This window comes from Microplitis mediator, chromosome 6 (genome assembly GCF_029852145.1).
Source record: "Microplitis mediator isolate UGA2020A chromosome 6, iyMicMedi2.1, whole genome shotgun sequence".
NCBI lineage: Eukaryota > Metazoa > Arthropoda > Insecta > Hymenoptera > Braconidae > Microplitis > Microplitis mediator.
In genome coordinates, this window is record NC_079974.1 from 20,690,185 (window position 1) to 20,711,661 (window position 21,477).

Genomic DNA, 21,477 nt, shown 5'->3' on the forward strand with positions numbered 1-21,477 from the left:
AAATAAATGTTTTTATAAAAGCATGGTGTCAGTTGCGGGAACAAAACAATTATTTTTAGCGGGAATTTGAATGAAAAATTCAGTGACATCTTGTTCATGAAATTTGAAGTTTTCTGACTTTAAATTTCCAGCCAAGTTGGAGAGAATGACTTGGTATATTATTTTAAAAACTAAAATGTCTTTGTGCAAGTGCATTAGCACTTGAATGGTAATCATTTACATTATCGTTTTCACAATTATTAGATTATATTTTTTATTTATGAGTAGTCACTAGTCGTAATTAGAAAGCCGTAACTTCTTATATAACGAAGAAGCCAAGAAAATTTTATCGTTATGGCAAAGGAGACAACGTCGAGTGAAAGAAAATGCTCCACAGGGGAATACTTTTGATGTGCTGCGATGAGAGTGTCGTTTTGCAGGATGACAAGACAAGATTTAGGCATGAGTAACCGAAGCAGGTTTATTTATTGTTTCTTCTTTTCTTGGGACGTCCTGGCTTGAGCTTCTGCCCTTTGCAGTTTTTGCGGTGTTGTTCATGAAGGTACTGTAAATGTGCAAAGGGTTGATTGCATATTTTGCACAGTACCTTCCCTTTCAACTCCGCAAACCAGACGTGTGGTCGGATGCGGCATTTCCAGAATGTTTTCTTACATCGAAGGCACTTATAATCCGTAGGACCAACCTGCAAGATGGTCGCATTCCAGTCGATGCTGTTATAGTTTGCAGGCTGGTCTACGGCATACCAGGTACCTTTGAATAAAAACTCTGGTCTTAATAAACCAGGCACGCCAAGAAAAGAATCATCGTCATCGGATTCCTCTTCATTATCTTCATCATCTTCATTATCTTCATCATCGTTCTCTTGTTCATCTGACACTTCTTCTTCCTCTTCTGCCCTCGCCACACCAGCTGCTACTGCCACTTCTGCCTCCACTTCTGCTTCCGCCGCAACTTCGTGCTCAACACCATCCAACACTCGCTCTTGTTCGTGATCTGATAGCCTTCGCCTAAGATCTTCATTTTCCAGGCGCAGTCTATTGAGCTCTAGGCGAAGGCGCTCATTCTCAGCCCGGAGTTCTTGGTTGGCCCGCATTAACGAGTCTCTACTCGGCTCTCCAGCATTGATGTTCGGGGATGGAGATCGGTTAGAACCCCGCTGTAAATTTGGGTCCCGTTGTAAGCTAATGTCCCGCAATAGATTACCGACCTCCATCGTATTGGCTTCATTCAGCGGTGACGACGCACAAACGACAAGAAACATGTTCGAATTCGAAACGTTTGTACGGTCACCGTAAATCCGCCGCCTCAGCTCATTCAAATATGGTGTGCCGGACAGAGGGATATTATAATCGATAATATAGTGTTTGAATGAACTGAGGTCGTTGACGAAAGTTCGCCGAGTAGAGCTCACGAGATCTTTTTCTGCAGTTGTCAGAGTTGCAGCATCTGCAGCATCCGCTCCTTGTGACCCGGGCATGTCGATGAAGAAGACTCGATCTTGAGTCTGGACATTAGTCTAAATTGAGAACAAAAAAATTGTGTAATGAGATAAGGAATAGCTAAAACGAGGTAAATTTATGATTATTAAACTTAACTACACGGAGAAAATTTAATGGTACTATTTACAATACAACATTTGTAATTTTAACCATCTAAAATGGTAATAGCATTTTATCACCGGTAAAATGATTAGTTTTACTATTAAAAATGATAACAGTTACAATTGATGATGATAACGGTTACTATTGAAAATGCTAATTATAACTATTAAAGATTGTAATGATTACAATTGATGATGGTAACGGTGACTATCGAAAATGCTAATTTTAATTATTGAAAATTATAATTGTTACAATAGAAGATGGTAACACTTACCATTCAAAGTTGTAAAAATTCTTAACTAAGAATGTGTGTGTGCTCGCGTGAGTGTGCGTGTGTACGTGTGGGGTATATGTGTGCACGTGTGTGTACATATGGTCGTGCGGGTGTGCGCGCATGTGTGGGGTAAATGTGCGCATGTGTGCGGGTACGTGTGCGGCCCCGTATTTATGTACATGTGTGCGTGCATGTGCACATGCGCAGATATATATATATATATATATATATATATATGTGTGTGTGTGTGTGTGTGTGTGTGTGTGTGTGTGTGTGTGTGTGAACATGCGTAGATATATGTATGTATGTATGCATGTATGCATGTGCGTGCGCGCGCGTGTGTGTGCACATGCGTAGATATATGTATGTATGCATGCATGCATGTGTGTGTGTGTGTGTGTGTGTGTGTGTGTGTGTGTGTGTGTGTGTGTGTGTGTGTGTGTGTGTGTGTGTGTGTGTGTGTGTGTGTGTGTGTGTGTGTGTGTGTGTGTGTGTGTGTGTGTGTGTGTGTGTGTGTGTGTGTGTGTGTGTGTGTGTGTGAACATGCGTAGATATATGTATGTATGTATGCATGTCTGTGTGTGTGCGTGTGAACATGCGTAGATATATGTATGTATGTATGCATGCATGTGTGTGTGTGTGTGTGTGCGTGTGTGTGCACATGCGTAGATATATGTACGTATACATGTGTGTGTGTGTGAACATGCGTAGATATATGTATGTATGTATGTATGCATGTGCGTGTGTGTGCGCACATGCGTAGATATATGTATGTATGCATGTCTGTGTGTGTGCGTGTGAACATGCGTAGATATATGTATGTATGTATGCATGCATGTGTGTGTGTGTGTGTGTGTGCGTGTGTGTGCACATGCGTAGATATATGTACGTATGCATGTGTGTGCGTGTGAACATGCGTAGATATATGTATGTATGTATGTATGCATGTGCGTGTGTGTGCGTGTGAGTGCGCACATGCGTAGATATATGTATGTGTGTGTGTGTGTGTGTGTGTGTGTGTGTGTGTGTGTGTGTGTGTGTGTGTGTGTGTGTGTGTGTGTGTGTGTGTGTGTGTGTGTGTGTGTGTGTGTGTGTGTGTGTGTGTGTGTGTGTGTGTGTGTGTGTGTGTGTGTGTGTGTGTGTGTGTGTGTGTGTGTGTGTGTGTGTGTGTGTGTGTGTGTGTGTGTGTGTGTGTGTGTGTGTGTGTGTGTGTGTGTGTGTGTGTGTGAAATTAATCACTTCCCCAGTTAATCAAATTACACATAGACAAGCGTCTGACGATAACGTTTATATTTTAATTTTTTATTAGCTTAGATGGTCATCATTATTTTGGCTGATAGTAACCATTACCGTCAGGTTATTAAGAATTATGATTTTTTATAATAGTAGTAATTATTTTAGATAATAACAGTTATAATTTCTGATTATCATAAATAATTGTAAACTTTACCATACAGATGGTAGACACTACCATTTAGATTGTTTATTTAATAATTTAAATGATATTATCAATCATATAATTCAGTTTAAAAATTGTACTATAACTTGATGGTAACTTTTACCATAAAATTTTCTCCGTGTAGAAGGAGTATAACTATAATTGGAAACATGATATACCATTCATTTAATGATTTATAGATTTATATAAAGGAGTATACTCGGAAAAAAAATATAGTTCCTTAAACGGGTTTAAGTGTAGTGTTAAAAAATATTGCGTTGAGACTTATATTTGGTATGAGTATAAGGTAAAGTACCCAGTAGTTGAACAGGTTTCAAAACGTATTTGACCCTACTTTAAATAAATATACACTAATGCAAAAAATTAAAGGAGCAGAAAAATTTTATAAATTTTTTAGTGATTTTTGGAAGGCTGTAACTTGGTGAAAAAAAATGGTATCGAAAATTTAAAAAAAGCATTTTATAGCTTGAAATCTCTAGTTTAAGTGTATTTTTTTCAAAATTTTTTAAAAGCTCCGATTATTGCGCAAACATGAGAAATACCGCGAGCCAAAAAATTTCTAAATTTTTTTTTTTTTTCCGAAGAGCCCACGGACCGCGGAAAAATTCTTTCAACTAAACGAATGCATACATCGTTTAGCAAATTTATTCAGCTTCAATTTGGTTTTTTTTTTAACCCCGTAAGACGATTTGTCGCAGAGATATCAGCCTTCAAACAGAAAATGATCCTTTTGGCTTTGATCTTCGATATTTCAGGTACCAATGATCGCACAGAAAGTTGAAGGGCGGCGTTGAAAACTTGAATAAATTCCCTACAAGACCCTGTCATCATTTTTTGAAAAAAAAAATTTTTTTTATTTTTAACATCCATTAGAAGAAAGTACAAAAAAATGACTTTTTTTGGTTTTTTAGTAAATCAACCGCTACTCTGCAAATATCGATAAAAAAAATAATGTTGCCAGGGACTTTTTTAGCTTAATGTACCCCCAAGACCCCTGTAAATTTTTAAATTGATCCATGGAACCGTTTTTTGGGAATCATCGATCAAAGTTTAGCTAAACAATTAAAGGAGCAAGTTTTGTTCCTTTAATTGTGCAATCATAATCAATATGAAAAAATTTTTTTTTTTCGACTTTTCTCAAATTTTTGCGTTGGTAACTCAGCAAATGCAAGGAAATGACAAAAAAAATAAAAAATTTCCAAAAAATGTCAAAAAAAAATCGAAGAAAAAAAAAATTTGAAACTTGTTTTTTGTGTTCTAAATTTTTTTTTGACATTTTTTGGAAATTTTTTATTTTTTTTGTCATTTCCTTGCATTTGCTGAGTTACCAACGCAAAAATTTGAGAAAAGTCGAAAAAAAAAAATTTTTTCATATTGATTATGATTGCACAATTAAAGGAACAAAACTTGCTCCTTTAATTGTTTAGCTAAACTTTGATCGATGATTCCCAAAAAACGGTTCCATGGATCAATTTAAAAATTTACAGGGGTCTTGGGGGTACATTAAGCTAAAAAAGTCCCTGGCAACATTATTTTTTTTATCGATATTTGCAGAGTAGCGGTTGATTTACTAAAAAACCAAAAAAAGTCATTTTTTTGTACTTTCTTCTAATGGATGTTAAAAATAAAAAAAATTTTTTTTTTTCAAAAAATGATGACAGGGTCTTGTAGGGAATTTATTCAAGTTTTCAACGCCGCCCTTCAACTTTCTGTGCGATCATTGGTACCTGAAATATCGAAGATCAAAGCCAAAAGGATCATTTTCTGTTTGAAGGCTGATATCTCTGCGACAAATCGTCTTACGGGGTTAAAAAAAAAACCAAATTGAAGCTGAATAAATTTGCTAAACGATGTATGCATTCGTTTAGTTGAAAGAATTTTTCCGCGGTCCGTGGGCTCTTCGGAAAAAAAAAAAAAATTTAGAAATTTTTTGGCTCGCGGTATTTCTCATGTTTGCGCAATAATCGGAGCTTTTAAAAAATTTTGAAAAAAATACACTTAAACTAGAGATTTCAAGCTATAAAATGCTTTTTTTAAATTTTCGATACCATTTTTTTTCACCAAGTTACAGCCTTCCAAAAATCACTAAAAAATTTATAAAATTTTTCTGCTCCTTTAATTTTTTGCATTAGTGTAGTTGTAATGATTAGTTCAAATTAATGATTTTCATGAAAATATAAACAATTTTGAATTGATTGAAGCGCAAAATAATGCAGATAATTGAATATTTATATTCTGACAACGTTTTTAAAATAGACTATGAAAGGAGTAGTAGTTGAACAATCAACTCATCTGACAAGCCGCAGTAGTTGAACACTCCGGGAGCAGTAGTTGAACTAATAAAATATATGGCAATAGACACACCAAAATTTTTCAACGTTTTATTGAAATATCAAAAGAATTATAACATATTATTAAATAATATTAAAAATAATGCTGTGAATACTTAATATGATCATTTAAAAATAAGAAACATTTGTATTTAATTTTTTAATTACATTTTTTATTACTAATGAATTAATTATTATAAACTAAAAACACCACAAAAAATGAACTGTTACCTGACTTGAAAATCATAAATACTTTTATTTATTTATTATAAATATAATTTTTTTATTACAAGGACAGAACAATAATTTAATCATTTAGATCTAAATAGTTTCTGGTATAATTTTTAAAGTTTTTAAATATTTAACAAGCTTTGTTGTAAACTTTACTAATTGTAACGGATTATTTTTTCTCAATAAATAAATGTTATTCACAATTTTCATCTTATCTATATGTTATGAACGTTTTTTGATTAGAAAATAATAAAAATTTATTTTGATGAAATAGATACGTTTTCACACGAAATCACTTAAAATTATTACACCGATTGTTGATGAATCACTCATGCTATATTTTCATATATCTTTTTTAAAAGATAAATAATTAAATTAAATTATTTGTTATTGCACTAGAATAAATTTCGCGCTGTTCACCCACTGCTGCCATGAAAATAACATGGACCCAATACTTGAACATGTAACGCCATGTTGTTCAAGTTTTGGGTACCACTTTGATCATTGGGAGGTATAGTTAGACGCTAAAATTTAATATAAGAATTTTAGTTTATGTCTTTGCAAAAAATATATAGTATTTAGAAAAGACTATTTCATTAGGTGGTACAATTTTTTTTACTTAAATTGATGATATATCGTTTTTTTAACTGATTGTACAGTTTACGGTATAGAATCTTTTTCATGAAAAAAAATAGCATCTATCGGATATTCTCGACATGTCAACTTTAAAGTTAAAAAATATATAATTTTTTTGACTTATAATTGAAAAAACTTACAGAAATCAATTACTGTTTCATTGAATAATTATAAGATGCGCATATTACTCATAATATAAATACGGATTTTGTATAACAACAATTCTAAAAGTCTGTTCAACTACTGGTTTTATTTTTAGAAGTGTTCAAGTACTGGGTACTTTACCTTATTCGCAATACCAAGTATTGCGATATCACTTAAATTTATGAGGGTGGGATTTATACTTTTATTCAGTGTACATGAAACGGTGATTATCACGGTATGCTCGGAAAAACTCTAAATAATAGCCCACAGAAATTAGTCAGTTTTACCTAGTTTGGCGGTGCCAACTGGAAATTGATCGAAAAATTATAATTTTTTGAAATTTTGATACCAAGTAGGATAATAAGAAATTCTAACAAGTATCTAATGGCGGTCTCAATTTGTTTATAAATAATAGGCAAACAAAAAAAACGTAAATTAAAAATTAAATATCTCTGAAACTATCAATCCGGCGGGTTAAGTTTTCACATAAAATTTGTAGAGCTTAATAAAATCTACAATTTTGCTTCTGGGTAAATCCCCGTCAGACTGATAGTTTATTAGTTATTAACAATCGAAGTATTATAAACAAATTGAGCTAGCAAGTTGAAAAATCAACCGATTTGATTTTTTCTTTTTTCCACATATTTCTGGTAATAAAAGGAACATTTTTAACATTTTTCAAAATTTTTATCTCAAAAATTTGATTTTTAAAAATCAAAAAACCGCTTTTTCTTTGGAAGCCAATATCTCCGAAACTAAATTTACTACAGCACTCGCACCTATTCTAAAAAATCTAGAATTTAATTGCGAAAAACTCGGCTATTTTGAAAAAAATTAATTTTTGATTGGGGTCAAATAATAGCGAGTTGAACGCGAGCGGATTTTCGATAAAGCGAGCGCGTTCGCTACCCGGATTGATGGTAGAGGGGGAACTCAACAGTAGTGCTCAACTGATATTTATTTACAAATAAACCAATAATAAGGTTAGAACAGTTGTACCGTGCTTGGGGAGCCGATATCAGTTGAGCACTACTGTTGAGTTCCCCCTCTACCATCAGTCCGGGTAGCGAACGCGCTCGCTTTATCGAAAATCCGCTCGCGTTCAACTCGCTATTATTTGACCCCAATCAAAAATTAATTTTTTTCAAAATAGCCGAGTTTTTCGCAATTAAATTCTAGATTTTTTAGAATAGGTGCGAGTGCTGTAGTAAATTTAGTTTCGGAGATATTGGCTTCCAAAGAAAAAACGGTTTTTTGATTTTTAAAAATCAAATTTTTGAGATAAAAATTTTGAAAAATGTTAAAAATGTTCCTTTTATTACCAGAAATATGTGGAAAAAAGAAAAAATCAAATCGGTTGATTTTTCAACTTGCTAACTCAATTTGTTTATAAAACTTCGATTGTTAATAACTAATAAACTATCAGTCTGACGGGGATTTACCCTGAAGCAAAATTGTAGATTTTATTAAGCTCTACAAATTTTATGTGAAAACTTAACCCGCCAGATTGATAGTTTCAGAGATATTTAATTTTTAATTTACGTTTTTTTTGTTTGCCTATTATTTATAAACAAATTGAGACCGCCATTAGATACTTGTTAGAATTTCTTATTATCCTACTTGGTATCAAAATTTCAAAAAATTATAATTTTTCGATCAATTTCCAGTTGGCACCGCCGATTTGGCTAATTTCTGTGGGCTATAATATTTAAACATTTGGCGACTAAATCCTTTCCTGTCATAAAGCAATAAAATTAGGTGCCTACAGTTATATTTAGCGTGTTCGGCCGAACTGAATCCTGAGTGAGCTTAGTAAGATATTGTATAGTAAAAGCATATTGAGTCGGAAATAAGTTAAACCATTTGTATTTATAAAACCCCCCAAGCTGCTCTAAACTTTAATTTGGCTTGAATAATTAGTGTGCTACTGGCTTGGGGAAAGTAGAAAATCTAGCAGGGGACGAAAAAGCGAATAATTGCTTGTTGGGAACCCGAAAGGTACAAGTAGAGAAGCCCTTTACATAGGGTATGGGGAGAACTTGCGTCCCACCACTAATCTATGCAAGCGGTTGACCAAAGCTGGAGTCTGGTACCATGGGAGAAAAATTCCAAACTCCACTTCGACCAGGAGTCTCTCTATATCCTGAGATGGGAGTGTTTAGGTCCAAATGAGGTCGGACTCGTGGTGGTTGTTGGTGACGCACCCACATGCGATGCATGCCTAATGGGTAATCTAATGTAAGCTTATGTTCATATTTCGCTTGTATAATATATGGTGGAAATTGATGATATAAATAGGGACCACGCAGCGCGAGTATGACCAAAACGGTTAGCTATCAGCCTCCCGTCAAACGGAAGTGGACTTAACGGCCCCGTTACATTAATTAATTAATTGTATTTATAAGTCGAATAAGTATCCAATCAGAATGATTAGAATTAAGAGCAGCTATCGAAGTGGGAACGGGCAGACGGTGGTTCACTCGAGCCTTAAAAAAAGCTTTATTACTGACATACATGACACGATATACTTTTTTTCTGGTTCTAGTTGGGTCAAAAACGAGTTGAATTAATACTATTTTTTGAGGAAATATGTTTTTAATTATAGTTCTAGGAGTTAAGAGCAGCTATCAACTGTTAAAGTGGGAATGGGCAGACTGCGGTTCGTTCAAGCTTCAAAAAAAGCTCCATTAAAATAATTATTATTTTTTTATAATTATTGAAAAAACTTACCACTTCGACGTATAAAATCGTCCTGGACGATCTAGCGTTCAGGCCGGTTTTTATTGTTGTCCGCGCCTTCATCACTCGATTGAGGTCTTCAATACGGCCAGCCTCGACTCTCCCCCAATCCAGCCTCTCGACGTTCGTCCAGGGATCCTCCAGGGCGACTAAATCACGGCCCGTCCTATTTCTTACTTCTAGTGCTCTGTAAGGAACAATGGCAATTAATCTTCATCATTCGTGCGATCGTCGAATCATGGAACTCGATATCAATATAATTAGTACCTTAATTCCAAGTTATCTGGGCAACCTCCATGGTACTCCCGAATCATCCCTCCGAACTGCCCATATCCAACCAAGGATGCCGTTTTACCTGCGCCACTACGCCCAAACAAAATGACGCAGGTTCCTTTTTTGTTTTGTTTTTTTATATATTCCAGGGACTGGTTTGGTGACGTTGAAATACAATCAACTTCGATGTTTGTATTGTTGTATTTCAACGTCCTCTCTCCGACTTTTTGTAAATGCATTCCGTCCTGGAATGCATTTTCGAATGTCTGGAAGATTGTGATGAATTCTGTAAGGTTAATTAAATTTTTTTTCATTAATTTTTTGTATAGTTTTACTGTAACACCGTGCATTGCTTTCGGCAAATGTAGCCGTTCTAGTCCTCCGGCTGAAGAGGAGAGCCTGAGTACATTTATTGGCCAAAGGTGGACCAAACGGTTTCTTCCGTATTTTCGGCCAAGAATTACGAAAATTGAGTCCATTTCGTTCAAAAAAAGTGCAAACAATCGTTAAAATTAATTTTATTGTTTAAATCAAAATAACTCTCGAACCGCTGGTTTGTTGTAGAAGTTAAAAAACTAAATCTGATCAGAATGAGAAAATACATGAAAAGGTAACACCTTCAACAAAAGTGTTTCTCTGTATCTCAAATATTTAGTGAGATATGACGAAAAGACAGGCTAGGCGCCCGGACCTCTCCCTATCATACGACGTGATGCCTAGAGCACACGCTCTTTCTCCGCCAAATTGCAATAGACGCTCGATAGGCCGGAATATTTCTAAGTTTTTTACATTAAAAATAAAAGAAAAAAGAAATCGGCTAAATGTCGGAAATGAATTGCTATCTTATCGTCCGGAGAATATTCTTCTCTTTCTTAACTAATGTTATGGACAAATTTATTATTTTAAAGTCCAATATCGACCGAAAAAATCGGTAAAATGTCAATATGACCCTTCGACATCGTTTTTTCCAAAACGAATTTCGGTCGTATCGTCCGGCTAAATTTTTTAACTTCCGCTATTGAAATTACAGAATTTTCACAAATTCGGGATGTTATTTGTTTCGGTCCGATTTTCGGATATCGAATTTCTATTAAATCTTGACGTTTCGAGATCCTAGGAAGCTATTCTGACTAATTTCAAGATTATGTCCGAGTGTATGTATTTGTGTACGTACGTACATACGTAAATATCTGTAACTTTTGAGCGGATGGACCGATTTACATCGTTAAGTTTACATCTGACGCGGTTACTTAATATCTAAAAGCTGTGAAAAATTGAGCCTGGTAGGTAAGGCTCGTTCAGAGATATTCAAAAAATAATATATTTTTTTAAATGTTTTTACTTCGAATATCTTGTAATGTGCTTGATGGATTGATTCCAAACTCTACTCAGCTTTAAAACTTTGGAAGCTGCGTTGAATGCCACCTCAACTTTCAAAATCGGTCCATTCGTTTGAGAGATATCGTTGGAGAAAAAATGATAGAAAATGTATTTTATTTTTTGAAAAGAACGTCATGCAAAAGTATTTTCGAGCCCAAATAGCTCGAAAATCTATTCACAACAATTTCTCGAGTTCAAAGAGCTCGAAAATAGCGGGATGTTTTGGGGCTGGTCTAACTGATAGACCCATTTTTTCTTAACTAATGTTATAAACAAATGAATTTTTCCGATTGGTCGTATCTACATTTTGTCGATTGTTATTATTTGGTTTTGGACTTTGGAAAAACCCATTTGTTTATATCATGAGTTAAGAAAAAAGGAGGTGGTAAGTATTATGTAGCACGGTTACTATTTGGTTGGGTGACCCGTTAGCCATGCGTTGAGCTTAACGGAAGTGCACTGACATGTCTGTGCGCCTGGCGTGGATTTGAAAACCTAATGATCGGTAAAATCGGAATATTATCGATTACTGACCGATTCGCCCGTGCTGACTGCATTGACATGGATTTTTTTTTTTGCCTAAATAGCCAGTTGAGCTCAATCAATAATCAAATTGTACTAGATATTTCACGTATATGTGATATCATAAATTAAGATAGCAAAAATTATTTTCAATAATAACTTCTCGATGATCAACGTTTTAACTTAAAAAATAATATGACTTATTTGGCATCTCGATGCCCTGATTAAACAACTGAATTCGACCGAATTAAAAATTTTAATTCTGTCATATTCTGTCGAATTCTGCAAAACAGAATTCAACTGAATTGAAAATTTGAATTTGAATTAAACAGAATAAAACCGATTTAAAAATTTCAAATTCGTTTTAATTTAGTTCAATTCGGATTCAGAAACAGAAATTGGAGAATTATTTTCGAATTAATCAGAATTAAACCGAATAGAATTATTCAAATTCGTTTCAATTCGGACAAATTCCGGTTTTCCTGCCGAATTAGACAGAATTCATTTTTAAGTTAGGTGCCGAATTAACAGAATTTATCTGAATTAAATAGAATTAAAAATTTAATTCTGTTTAATTCGATCGAATTCAGTTTTTTAATCAGGTCGACGTCTAGTACACATATTAAAGTCATTTAAATTTTTTACTTTTCCAATCGTAAAATTATTTGAATATTGTTATCTTTTCTTTTTTTTTATAGGTCCTTACGAATTCTGAGACAGATACCGATAGCTGTAAGGGGGCATATAAATTTATTGTCTCGACTTTTTATTTAATATCTAGATCATTTAATAGAAAAAATGTATTTTTCTATTAACTTGAGTTTTGTCGTTGTTTAAAAAAAAAATCTGAATGAATGAGTTACTATTCAGACGTTTATAAATGAAAAGTATGTTTTTGCTTTTTATTTCCATTGTACGTTTTTAAAGTTTCCACATTTTTAGAAAAATTATCTTGATTTAAGAATAATTTTTTCAAAAAAATCTGATTCTTGTTTAAAAATTTTGAATTGTGTTAATTTAATAAATAATTTTTTGAGCCAAAAAATTAAAATTCTTAAATGAAGAAAAAAATTTCTTTCTTTTATAATTTTATTTTTCGATGCAGCACTTTTTGTTTGGAAACAAAATACTGATATATTTCGAAATTAGGTCAAGATTCAAGAAAATAATTTCTTAACTTAAGATCATTAGTTAGAAATTATATATTTATAAATAAATGATTAAAATACTAACTGTCTTTTGGCCGGTGCGGACAGTGTGGACTGGGAGACCTCGATCGCGACCTCGGTGGCTGCTGAGCCATGCCACTAGTGGACGGAACTGCTAATAATTTATCCATTTCTGAAATCAGTCAATTTTTTCTTATTAATTTAAAAACAAATGTTTTTTTTTTTTTATTAATATATATTTGATATTTCTCATTAACAATAATTTTTTACAATTCTTCACGGAAAGAAATTTTCTTTAAAAATTACCGTTAAATTCATTGTAAACGTGGGACATAGTACGGAGCTTTTATTTATTATCATGTTTGAAATAAAAATTACGAAAAAATTTGTTTATTTTTTGGTATTATACTGTAAATTTTAGTCGGTTTTCGGTAAATTTTATGAAGTCTATAGACTACGGTAAAATTTGTTGAAAAAAAGTCAAAAATTATCTCACTTATCGAGAAATAATTAGGTCGTGCCATTCGTCCCACGATTACAGTGAATTTAATGGTGATTTTCAAGGAAAATTTCTTTTCATGTTTAATCATAAAGTTCGTTTTAAAATATATACGATTATTATTAATATACATGTAGTAGGTAATTAAATATGACTTAAAATAAGACAGGGTGTCAATAATTGGACCCCTGTCAATAATTGTTGCTTTCATCTTAGGTGCAAGTTTCTGAATATATTATTTTTTATAATTCATTGTTTTTAAAAAAATTCAAAAATTATTAGACATCGGCTAACTTCAGTATCAGAAAAAGTTTCTATTTATTTTACAAGCGCTACGAGGATACTACTTTTGTCGACTTTAATGTGAAAACGATAATCATGACAATTCTTTATAAATAATTATTTGATTCATTATGGGAATAATATTTTTTTTTAAACCCATTGAATTTTTAAATGTCAAGAGTAGACTTACAGAAGTTTATAACTTTAACTGATGGTGGCGTTTCGCTAACGTTCGTAAAGCCGTTAGTAGTCAGTTGCTCGAATGCGACTGATGGACTGATGGACTGGGTTACGTTAGCAGCACGAGTAGTATACTGGAGCTACTGAGAGCGTTCCCTTCAGTTTGCATGCAATCCCCATACCCCCACCATTAAATGATGAGCAAGCTCTCAGTAGCCTTACTATACGTAGATTCTTATCTAAGAAGCAGTAGGTTGTGATGTCGGTTGTTTTAAAAGATAATTAAAATTAAAAAATATAATTATAAAGTAAAATAAATTTCTAATTTGAACCAGTACTAAGTTTCATATAAATTTACGCGTAAAAATTAACAAAAATGTGTTAAATCTCGATTGGTTTGAGTAAATTCCACGCCCACGATTATATCATGACGCATCAGAGTATGGTGGATATTTAAAAGCTGTTTAAAGGTCTTATCAGACAATTTTATAATTTTTACTAACGAAATTGGTGATACTGAAATTGGCCGACGTCTACTAATTTTTGGATTTTTGAAAAAAAAATATTCCAAAAATCTGCACCAGTAGTTTTAAAAATTTTTTTCATGTGTCTATTTTTAGTTTTTTTTTGTTCTTAAATTTAATTGTTTAAAAAAAAATTCAAAAATTGTCAACTATCTGCTAATTTTAGGATCATACAAGATTGTTAGTACCATAAACGTTTTTAAAAGTTATTGACGTGTGTGTTAAATTTTTGTTTTAAATTACTTTATTTGTTACTTTTACTATTACTTTTTCTTTGAAAAAACAAAATTTTTTTCAACGTCCAATACTTTCAGTAATGAGTGTAAATGTAGTAAGCATCAGACAAATTTAAAATTATAAATAATTTTAAAAAAACTATTTATAAAAAATGCACTTATTAATTTTTTATTTTATGAATGCCCATTTTTTAAAAATTTTATCCTATTAATTATTTATTCTATTTATTAATAATTTAAAATTTGTTTGATGTCTGCTACATTCGCACTCATCGTGGAAATTATTTTTTTTAATTTATGGGTTGAGGTAAATATTATTATCACTTTTTGTTTATTAATTTATTTATTTAAAATTTTTTTTAATTGTTAAATATCTATTTTTTTATGATTCTAAAGTTAGCAGACAATTTAAAATTTTCGGATTTTTTTTTCAACAAATCAATAACAAAAAAAAATAAAAACTAAAAATATGCACATGTAGAAAATTTAAAAAACTACAGGTGCAATTTTTTCAAAATTTTTTTTTTTTAAATTTACTGTCTAAAAAAAAATCCAAAAATTATTAGACGTCGGCTAACTTCAGTATCATATTTTTTTCATTCAACTATTTAACAAAGTTTTTAATTTTTAAATGCTGATATTTTGTTTTCTTACTCATTCGTTTATTAAAAATTGTTTTTTATTTATGATCCTGAAGTTAGCAGACATTTAAAAATTTTTGAATTTTTGTCTTTCAACAAATCAATTGCAAAAAAATAAAATAAAAATGTGCACATGTAGAAAATTTAAAAAACTACAAGTGCAATTTTTTCAAATATTTTTTTTTTTATAATTTATTGTTTAAAAAAAGAGCCAAAAATTATTAGACGTCTGCTAACTTCAGTATCATTTCTATTTAAATGTTTAAAATATTAATTTATTCATTTTTTTGGTTACAGTGACTCAAAATTATTATGAGTGTGAATGGAGCAGATATCAGATAAATTTAAAATTATTAATTAATAGAGTAAGTAATTAATAAAATAATAATTATAAAAAAATGATGACACTGAAGTTAGCAGACGTCTAATAATTTTTGGATTTTTTTTTAGACGATAAAACATAAAAAAAAAATTTTTTTGAGAAAATTGCACCTGTAGTTTTTTAAATTTTCTACATGTGCATATTTTTATTTTATTTTTTCGCGATTTATTTGTTTAAATATGAAAATTCAAAAATTTTTAAATGTCTGCTAACCAGGATCATAAAAAATGCGCATTTAAAAAATTTTCAAATTGATAAGTCCATTGTTTATAATTATTATTTTATTAATTATTTACTCTATTAATTAATAATTTTAAATTTGTCTGATGTCTGCTACAATCATATTCATAATAATGTTGAGTCACTGTAACCTAAAAAATTAATAAATAAATATTTTAAACATTTAAATAGAAAAAAATTTTTAATAAATAAATTAATAAACAAAAAGTGATAATAATATTTACTTCAACCCATAAACTTAAAAAAATAACTTCAATGGGGAATTAATTTAAACGGATAATACCGAAATATGAGTGTAATGTAGCATACATCAGACAAATTTTAAATTATAAATAAGTAGAGTAAATAATTTATAAAATAAAATATTTAAAAAATGCCCATCTAAACATTTTGAAAACTAATAAGTTCATTTTATATAAATATTTTTTTAAAAATTATTTATAATTTTAAATTTTAAAAAAATGACGCCGTTTTAGGTTATCAATAAGGTAAAGTTGGTAATAATTTTGAATATTTTTTTTTTAAATTTGTCTGATGTCTGCTATATTTATATTCATAATAATGTTGAGTCACCGTAACCTAAAAAATTAATAAATAAATATTTTAAACATTTAAATAGAAAAAAATTTTTAATAAATAAATTAATAGAAAAAAAATGATAATAATATTTACTTCAACCCATAAACTTAAAAAAATAATTTCAATGGGGAATTAATTTAAACAGATAATACCGAAAGATGAGAGCAATGTAGCATACATCAGACAAATTTTAAATTATAAATAAGTAGAGTAAATAATTTATAAAATAAAATATTTAAAAAATGCGCATCTAAACATTTTGAAAACTAATAAGTTCATTTTATATAAATATTTTTTTAAAAATTATTTATAATTTTAAATTTAAAAAAAATGACGCCGTTTTAGGTTATCAATAAGGTAAAGTTGGTAATAATAGTTTTGAATATTTTGCTTTTAAATTTGTCTGATGTCTGCTATATTTATATTAATAATAATTTTTAGTCGCTGTAACCAAAAAAATAAATGAATATTTACCTCAATTATTATAATTAAAAAGGATAATAATACAGTTTTTAGATAATTGCGGCAAAATTGTAATGGCGGTTTTTCTCAAAAAGAATAAAAATTTAAAAATTTTTTGCAGACTGCAGAGACAAAGCGCTCCAGATTAGTAACACCTATTAAGTCACTACCAGGAAATCAGCCCCAAGGTTTTTATTTTTTCACAAAATTTTTTTTCAATAAAAAAATTAATTTTTATTCAAATTTATAAACTAATAAATTCATAATTTTTTTTTTAATCATGCCATTTTTAAAAATTGGAGTTCGTAAGAAGATTGGATGTATTTATGACGTCATCCAAGTATAGAATCAAGTTACACTGCTTTATATTTATTTCTCTTTCTTTGTCGTTTATTTCATTATTCTTTTGCACGCCTCGTAGTGCTCCACTCTCAACACGTCAAGGTCAAGCAATTTTTATTAGTATGCCAGAGTGTCAATGAAGTGTTGAGCTAACTTTCAAAACCAGCTGACGAATAAATCTACTCCGTTTAGAAATATTTTAATTATTAATTGTTTTGTCATTAATTAAATAAGATAGATGTCTAGTATTTGTAATTCACAAAAAAAAAAAAAATTTAATGATTTGATTAAAATTTTTTTACAGGACATTGAGTAATTTAAAAATTACCTCAGTACTTTGTTTTAAATTCATCATTTTAAAAACTTTATGATTCTGAAGTTAACAGACAATAAAAAATTTTCGGATTTTTTTTTCAACAAATAAATTACAAAAAAAAAAATCTAAAAATATCCACATGTAGAAAATTTAAAAAACTAAAAGTGCAATTTTTTCAAATATTTTTTTTTTATTATTTATCGTTTCAAATAAATTTCAAAAATTATTAGACGTCGGCTAACTTCAGTATCATTAACAATTTTCGGTTTTTATTTCAACAAATCAATGTGAGTGTGAAGACATGAGAAAATTTACAAATTGTAAATAAATAAATAAATGAAATTTAAATAAATATGCGTATTGTTATTATTTTGCAACCTTTTATTTGACTTTGCTGATCAGGTAATAAAAAATTTCATTTCTTGCTCTATCCTTCCTAATCAATTGACTGACATTTGTCATAAGCCTAACATTTTTTTATCCTAATTAACGATTATTTATAAGTATCAAATATCATTTTAAAGTTTCATAGAACAAAATACTAGATTGTAAATAAAAAAACTCATGTTCATTTTATCAAGTTGATTTTTAAATATTTTCTACTAAAAAATAGCGATAAGTAAGGGCTGATTCACGCAGATTTTTGCAATTGTGCTGACGAAAAGCGAAGAGCGAAATTTAATGAGTGTAAATGTAGCAGGCATCGGATAACAAATCAAAAAATGATAATAATTAAAAAAGACAAAACTCATGCCTTTATTTTTTAAAAATCTGATGATGGTATTTTAAAATTTTTTAAATTTTCATTAATTAATTCAATATCTTTATCTTTTGATTTTTTAAAAAATTTTGATATCGGATAACAAATCAAAAAATGATAATTAAAAAAAAAAAATGCTTTTATTTTTTAAATTAAAAATCTAACGATGAAGATATTAAAAGAATTAATGAAAATTTTAAAAATTGAAAAAACACTATCGTCAGATTTTTCAAAAATGAAGAAATGATGATTTTTTTTTTTGTGTAATGAACTTTTGCGAAGTTATGAGCTCCAGAAAAAACTGATATATTAATTTAAAAAATGACTGAAACCATCATTTTTTAATAAAAAAAATATGTTCAATTATCAAATTTGATAAATATTTGATAATGGGTTGCTTTGTGAGAGCTTCCTAAAATTTTGTTTTTAAATTTAAAATTTTTTGGCGCGTAAAAAACATATTTTCATCATTACCATTTGTAGATAATTTCCCGAAAAATAAATCCCCACTAAGCGAATTTCTGAAAAGTGCTCCAATTCGGAGATATCTTTAACTAAACTTTTTTTTTAAGGGCTAAGAGCTAACTTCAGGGTCATGCAGGCATGAGACAAATTTATAATTACAAATAAATGAATTAAATAATTAAAAATATAAAAATAAAAGAATGTGGGCATGGGTGCCGTAAGATTACGGGTTATTTACAAAGTGACCCGTGCGCATGCGTGAAAGTGGAGAAAATCTACATTACCAATTTAAAAAGTGGCAGCGTAAATTATTCAAATATGAATAAATATGTTCCGAGATCACTTCAAATATTACAAAAGTCGTAATCCATCTCCGAAATTTGAAGACGTCATTGATATTAATAATTCCACAAAAGTAATATATCAATTTTTTATTCGCTAATTTAAATTTTGAATTTACATTCTTTGATTTAACATTTTTAGGTTAGACAAGTACCTGCTAAATGGATATTAAAATGCTCAAGAGTATTTACTTTAGGTTTGACAGATGTATCATCATGGAAAATATATGAATTTAATGATATACCAGGTATAGAAAACTTTATTAATAATGGTACTAAAGTCAGCCGATGTTTAATAAGTTTTGGATTTTTTTTTAAATCATAAATAATAAAAAATTAAATATTTTAAAAAATTGCACTTATAGTTTTTTAAATTTTCTACATGTGCATTTTTGTTTTTTGTTTTTTACTGACAGATTCGCTGAAAAAAAAATCCTAAAATTATTAGTCTGTCATCCATCAATTGAAATTGATGATAAGTTTTTTTAATGATGTCTTTTTTAAATTTTAAATTCAAAAATAGGTTTAATATTTATTAAAAATCCATTTACGTCTGCTGGACAACGTCACTGGATCACAAAGTGCCTGCGAGATTACCCGAAGAAGCCAAATAAATTAAATATAGATGCGCATGGTCTTCTGGAAGACAACGAGACCTGGTGGGATATTTGTACGAGAAGCGACGACCGTGCGGTTGGTTTGATTCCTAAATTGCGTTGGGCAACGATGGGGTACCATCACAACTGGGATACTAAACATTACTCTGAAGATTTACGAACAGAAATGCCGGGAGATTTAGCTGAAATGTCGAAAGTATTTGCCGAAGCACTTGGATTTAAAGATTTCAATGCTGAAGCCGCTATAATTAATTACTATCGCATGAACTCAACCCTTGCTGGTCATACTGATCATTCGGAAGTTGATCTTCATGCCCCATTGATCTCCATAAGCTTTGGACAGACAGCGGTTTTTTTAATCGGGGGTTCAAAGCTAGAGGATCCAGCCAATGGTATTTTTATTCGCAGTGGCGATGTTGTCATCATGACCGGGCAGTCGCGTTTGAATTATCATGGAGTTCCCAGGATTTTAGCTGATGAATCCTTGACTTGGGAACTAGATGAAGGCAATCATTTAAATAATTATCATGACTGGAGTAAAGCCAAAACTTTTATCAATGAAACGAGGATCAATATCAATGTCAGACAAGTTTTGAAACCTGGACAGCGTAATTTGTGTCAAAGTATTTGATTATTTATTTATAAATATAAATATATTTTGTTGTACAGTTTAAATAAATTTTATATTAAATTATGATAATTAGTAGGAAAAAAAATTTTTAATGAATAGAAAGTCATCTAGTTAATGGACAGTTGGAGACATTGATTATATTTTCAGCAATTGATATCATTCAGTAAGAAAATATATCTAATTATTTATACTCATTGTACTGGGCTGGTATATCGTGAGTTTCCGAGTGGCTGATTGATTAAATGCTGGATCTTTTATTAAAGATTTCAATATTATGGACGTGGCTTCTTTTATTGCAGAGTTTAGGATAAAGTTTTGTGATGCCACTGGAGTATTTTTTACCATTTTAATTGTTAATTTTTAAATAGACTTGAGATCACTGAAATCGCAATTAATTTTATGATAAAATCTTTCGGTGTTTAGCCGTCTGATAATCAAATTATTTATAAGACATAAATATTTAAAGTAATTTACTCGTAATATCGAATTTTTTTATAAAAACTTATAAATTATCGGACATCTGCTAATTTGCGTATCATCAATACTCATAAATGTGAATGTAGCAGACATGAGACATTTTATAAATAAATAAATTTATGAAAATAATGAAATTTAAAAAAATGCGCGTACTGATTTTTTATTGATTTAAATGTGATAGTAGTTGGCGGACATCTAACAAACTTTTAATTTTTAAATAATAAAATGAAATTGTTCAAACAAAAAAATTAAAAAAATGACTTTCAAAAAATTTTACAATCAGTACATGCGTTTTTTTTTTTGTTTTATCAATTTAATTATTTTATTTTTTTGTATGTAATTGAAAAATTGTCTTATGTCTGCTACTTTTACACTCATGATATAAATATGATACTGAAGTTAGCAGACGCCTAATAATTTTTGGATTTTTTTTTTGACGATAAAAAATTTTTAAAAAAATATTTGAAAAAATTGCACCTGTAGTTTTTTAAATTTTCTACATGTGCATATTTTTATATTATTTTTTTGCAGTTGATTTATTGAAAAACGAAAATTCAAAAATTTTTAAATGTCTGCTAACTTCAGGATCATATATAAATAATGACTATAAAGTTAGCAGACATTTAACAACATTTTGATTTTTTTTAACAAAAAAACAAATATTAAAAAAAATATTTAAAAAAATTGAATGCATAGTTTATGAAATTTTCTACATGTGCATTTTTTTAAAAATATATTTTTTTTA

The 21,477-nt window shown here is 30.0% G+C and overlaps 2 protein-coding genes and 1 long non-coding RNA gene across 4 annotated transcripts; 2 read left to right on the forward strand and 1 right to left on the reverse strand.

The window, feature by feature from the left end:
* Positions 1-460: 460 nt before the first annotated feature.
* On the reverse strand, positions 461-16,961 carry LOC130669602 (uncharacterized). 2 transcript variants are annotated; one of them, XM_057472589.1, is made up of 5 exons: positions 16,796-16,961; positions 12,823-12,930; positions 9,682-9,973; positions 9,406-9,601; positions 461-1,516 (listed from the first exon to the last, which is right to left on the reverse strand). In XM_057472589.1, exons 2-5 carry the CDS (start codon positions 12,926-12,928, stop codon positions 461-463), a joined length of 1,650 nt encoding a protein of 549 aa, XP_057328572.1. In that variant the 5' UTR covers positions 12,929-12,930; positions 16,796-16,961. The 2 variants fall into 2 exon arrangements, with proteins under 2 accessions (XP_057328572.1, XP_057328570.1); XM_057472587.1 differs by lacking the exon at positions 16,796-16,961 and adding an exon at positions 13,730-13,835.
* LOC130669606 (uncharacterized) lies at positions 13,864-17,742 on the forward strand. The gene is made up of 3 exons (XR_008990224.1): positions 13,864-14,189; positions 15,418-15,485; positions 16,905-17,742. It is a non-coding gene; the product is annotated as an uncharacterized LOC130669606 (long non-coding RNA).
* A 1,055-nt stretch (positions 17,743-18,797) lies between these two features.
* Positions 18,798-20,255, forward strand: LOC130669611 (nucleic acid dioxygenase ALKBH1-like). The gene is made up of 3 exons (XM_057472596.1): positions 18,798-19,081; positions 19,150-19,255; positions 19,531-20,255. The coding sequence occupies exons 1-3, from the start codon at positions 18,995-18,997 to the stop codon at positions 20,253-20,255; spliced, it is 918 nt and encodes a 305-aa protein (XP_057328579.1). The 5' UTR covers positions 18,798-18,994.
* Positions 20,256-21,477: the final 1,222 nt, after the last annotated feature.

What these genes read in the sequence shown, in the direction of transcription:
- LOC130669602 (XM_057472589.1), bottom strand. Translation starts at nt 12,928, where the DNA reads ATGGATAAATTATTAGCAGTTCCGTCCACTAGTGGCATGGCTCAGCAG. An exon ending in TCCGCACCGGCCAAAAGACA is followed by an intron (nt 9,974 to 12,822) that starts GTTAGTATTTTA and finishes TTAACCTTACAG; the next exon opens with AATTCATCACAATCTTCCAG. An exon ending in CGATTTTATACGTCGAAGTG is followed by an intron (nt 1,517 to 9,405) that starts GTAAGTTTTTTC and finishes TTCTCAATTTAG; the next exon opens with ACTAATGTCCAGACTCAAGA.
- LOC130669611 (XM_057472596.1), top strand. Translation starts at nt 18,995, where the DNA reads ATGTTCCGAGATCACTTCAAATATTACAAAAGTCGTAATCCATCTCCG. An exon ending in ATATTAATAATTCCACAAAA is followed by an intron (nt 19,082 to 19,149) that starts GTAATATATCAA and finishes TAACATTTTTAG; the next exon opens with GTTAGACAAGTACCTGCTAA. An exon ending in TGAATTTAATGATATACCAG is followed by an intron (nt 19,256 to 19,530) that starts GTATAGAAAACT and finishes ATTCAAAAATAG; the next exon opens with GTTTAATATTTATTAAAAAT.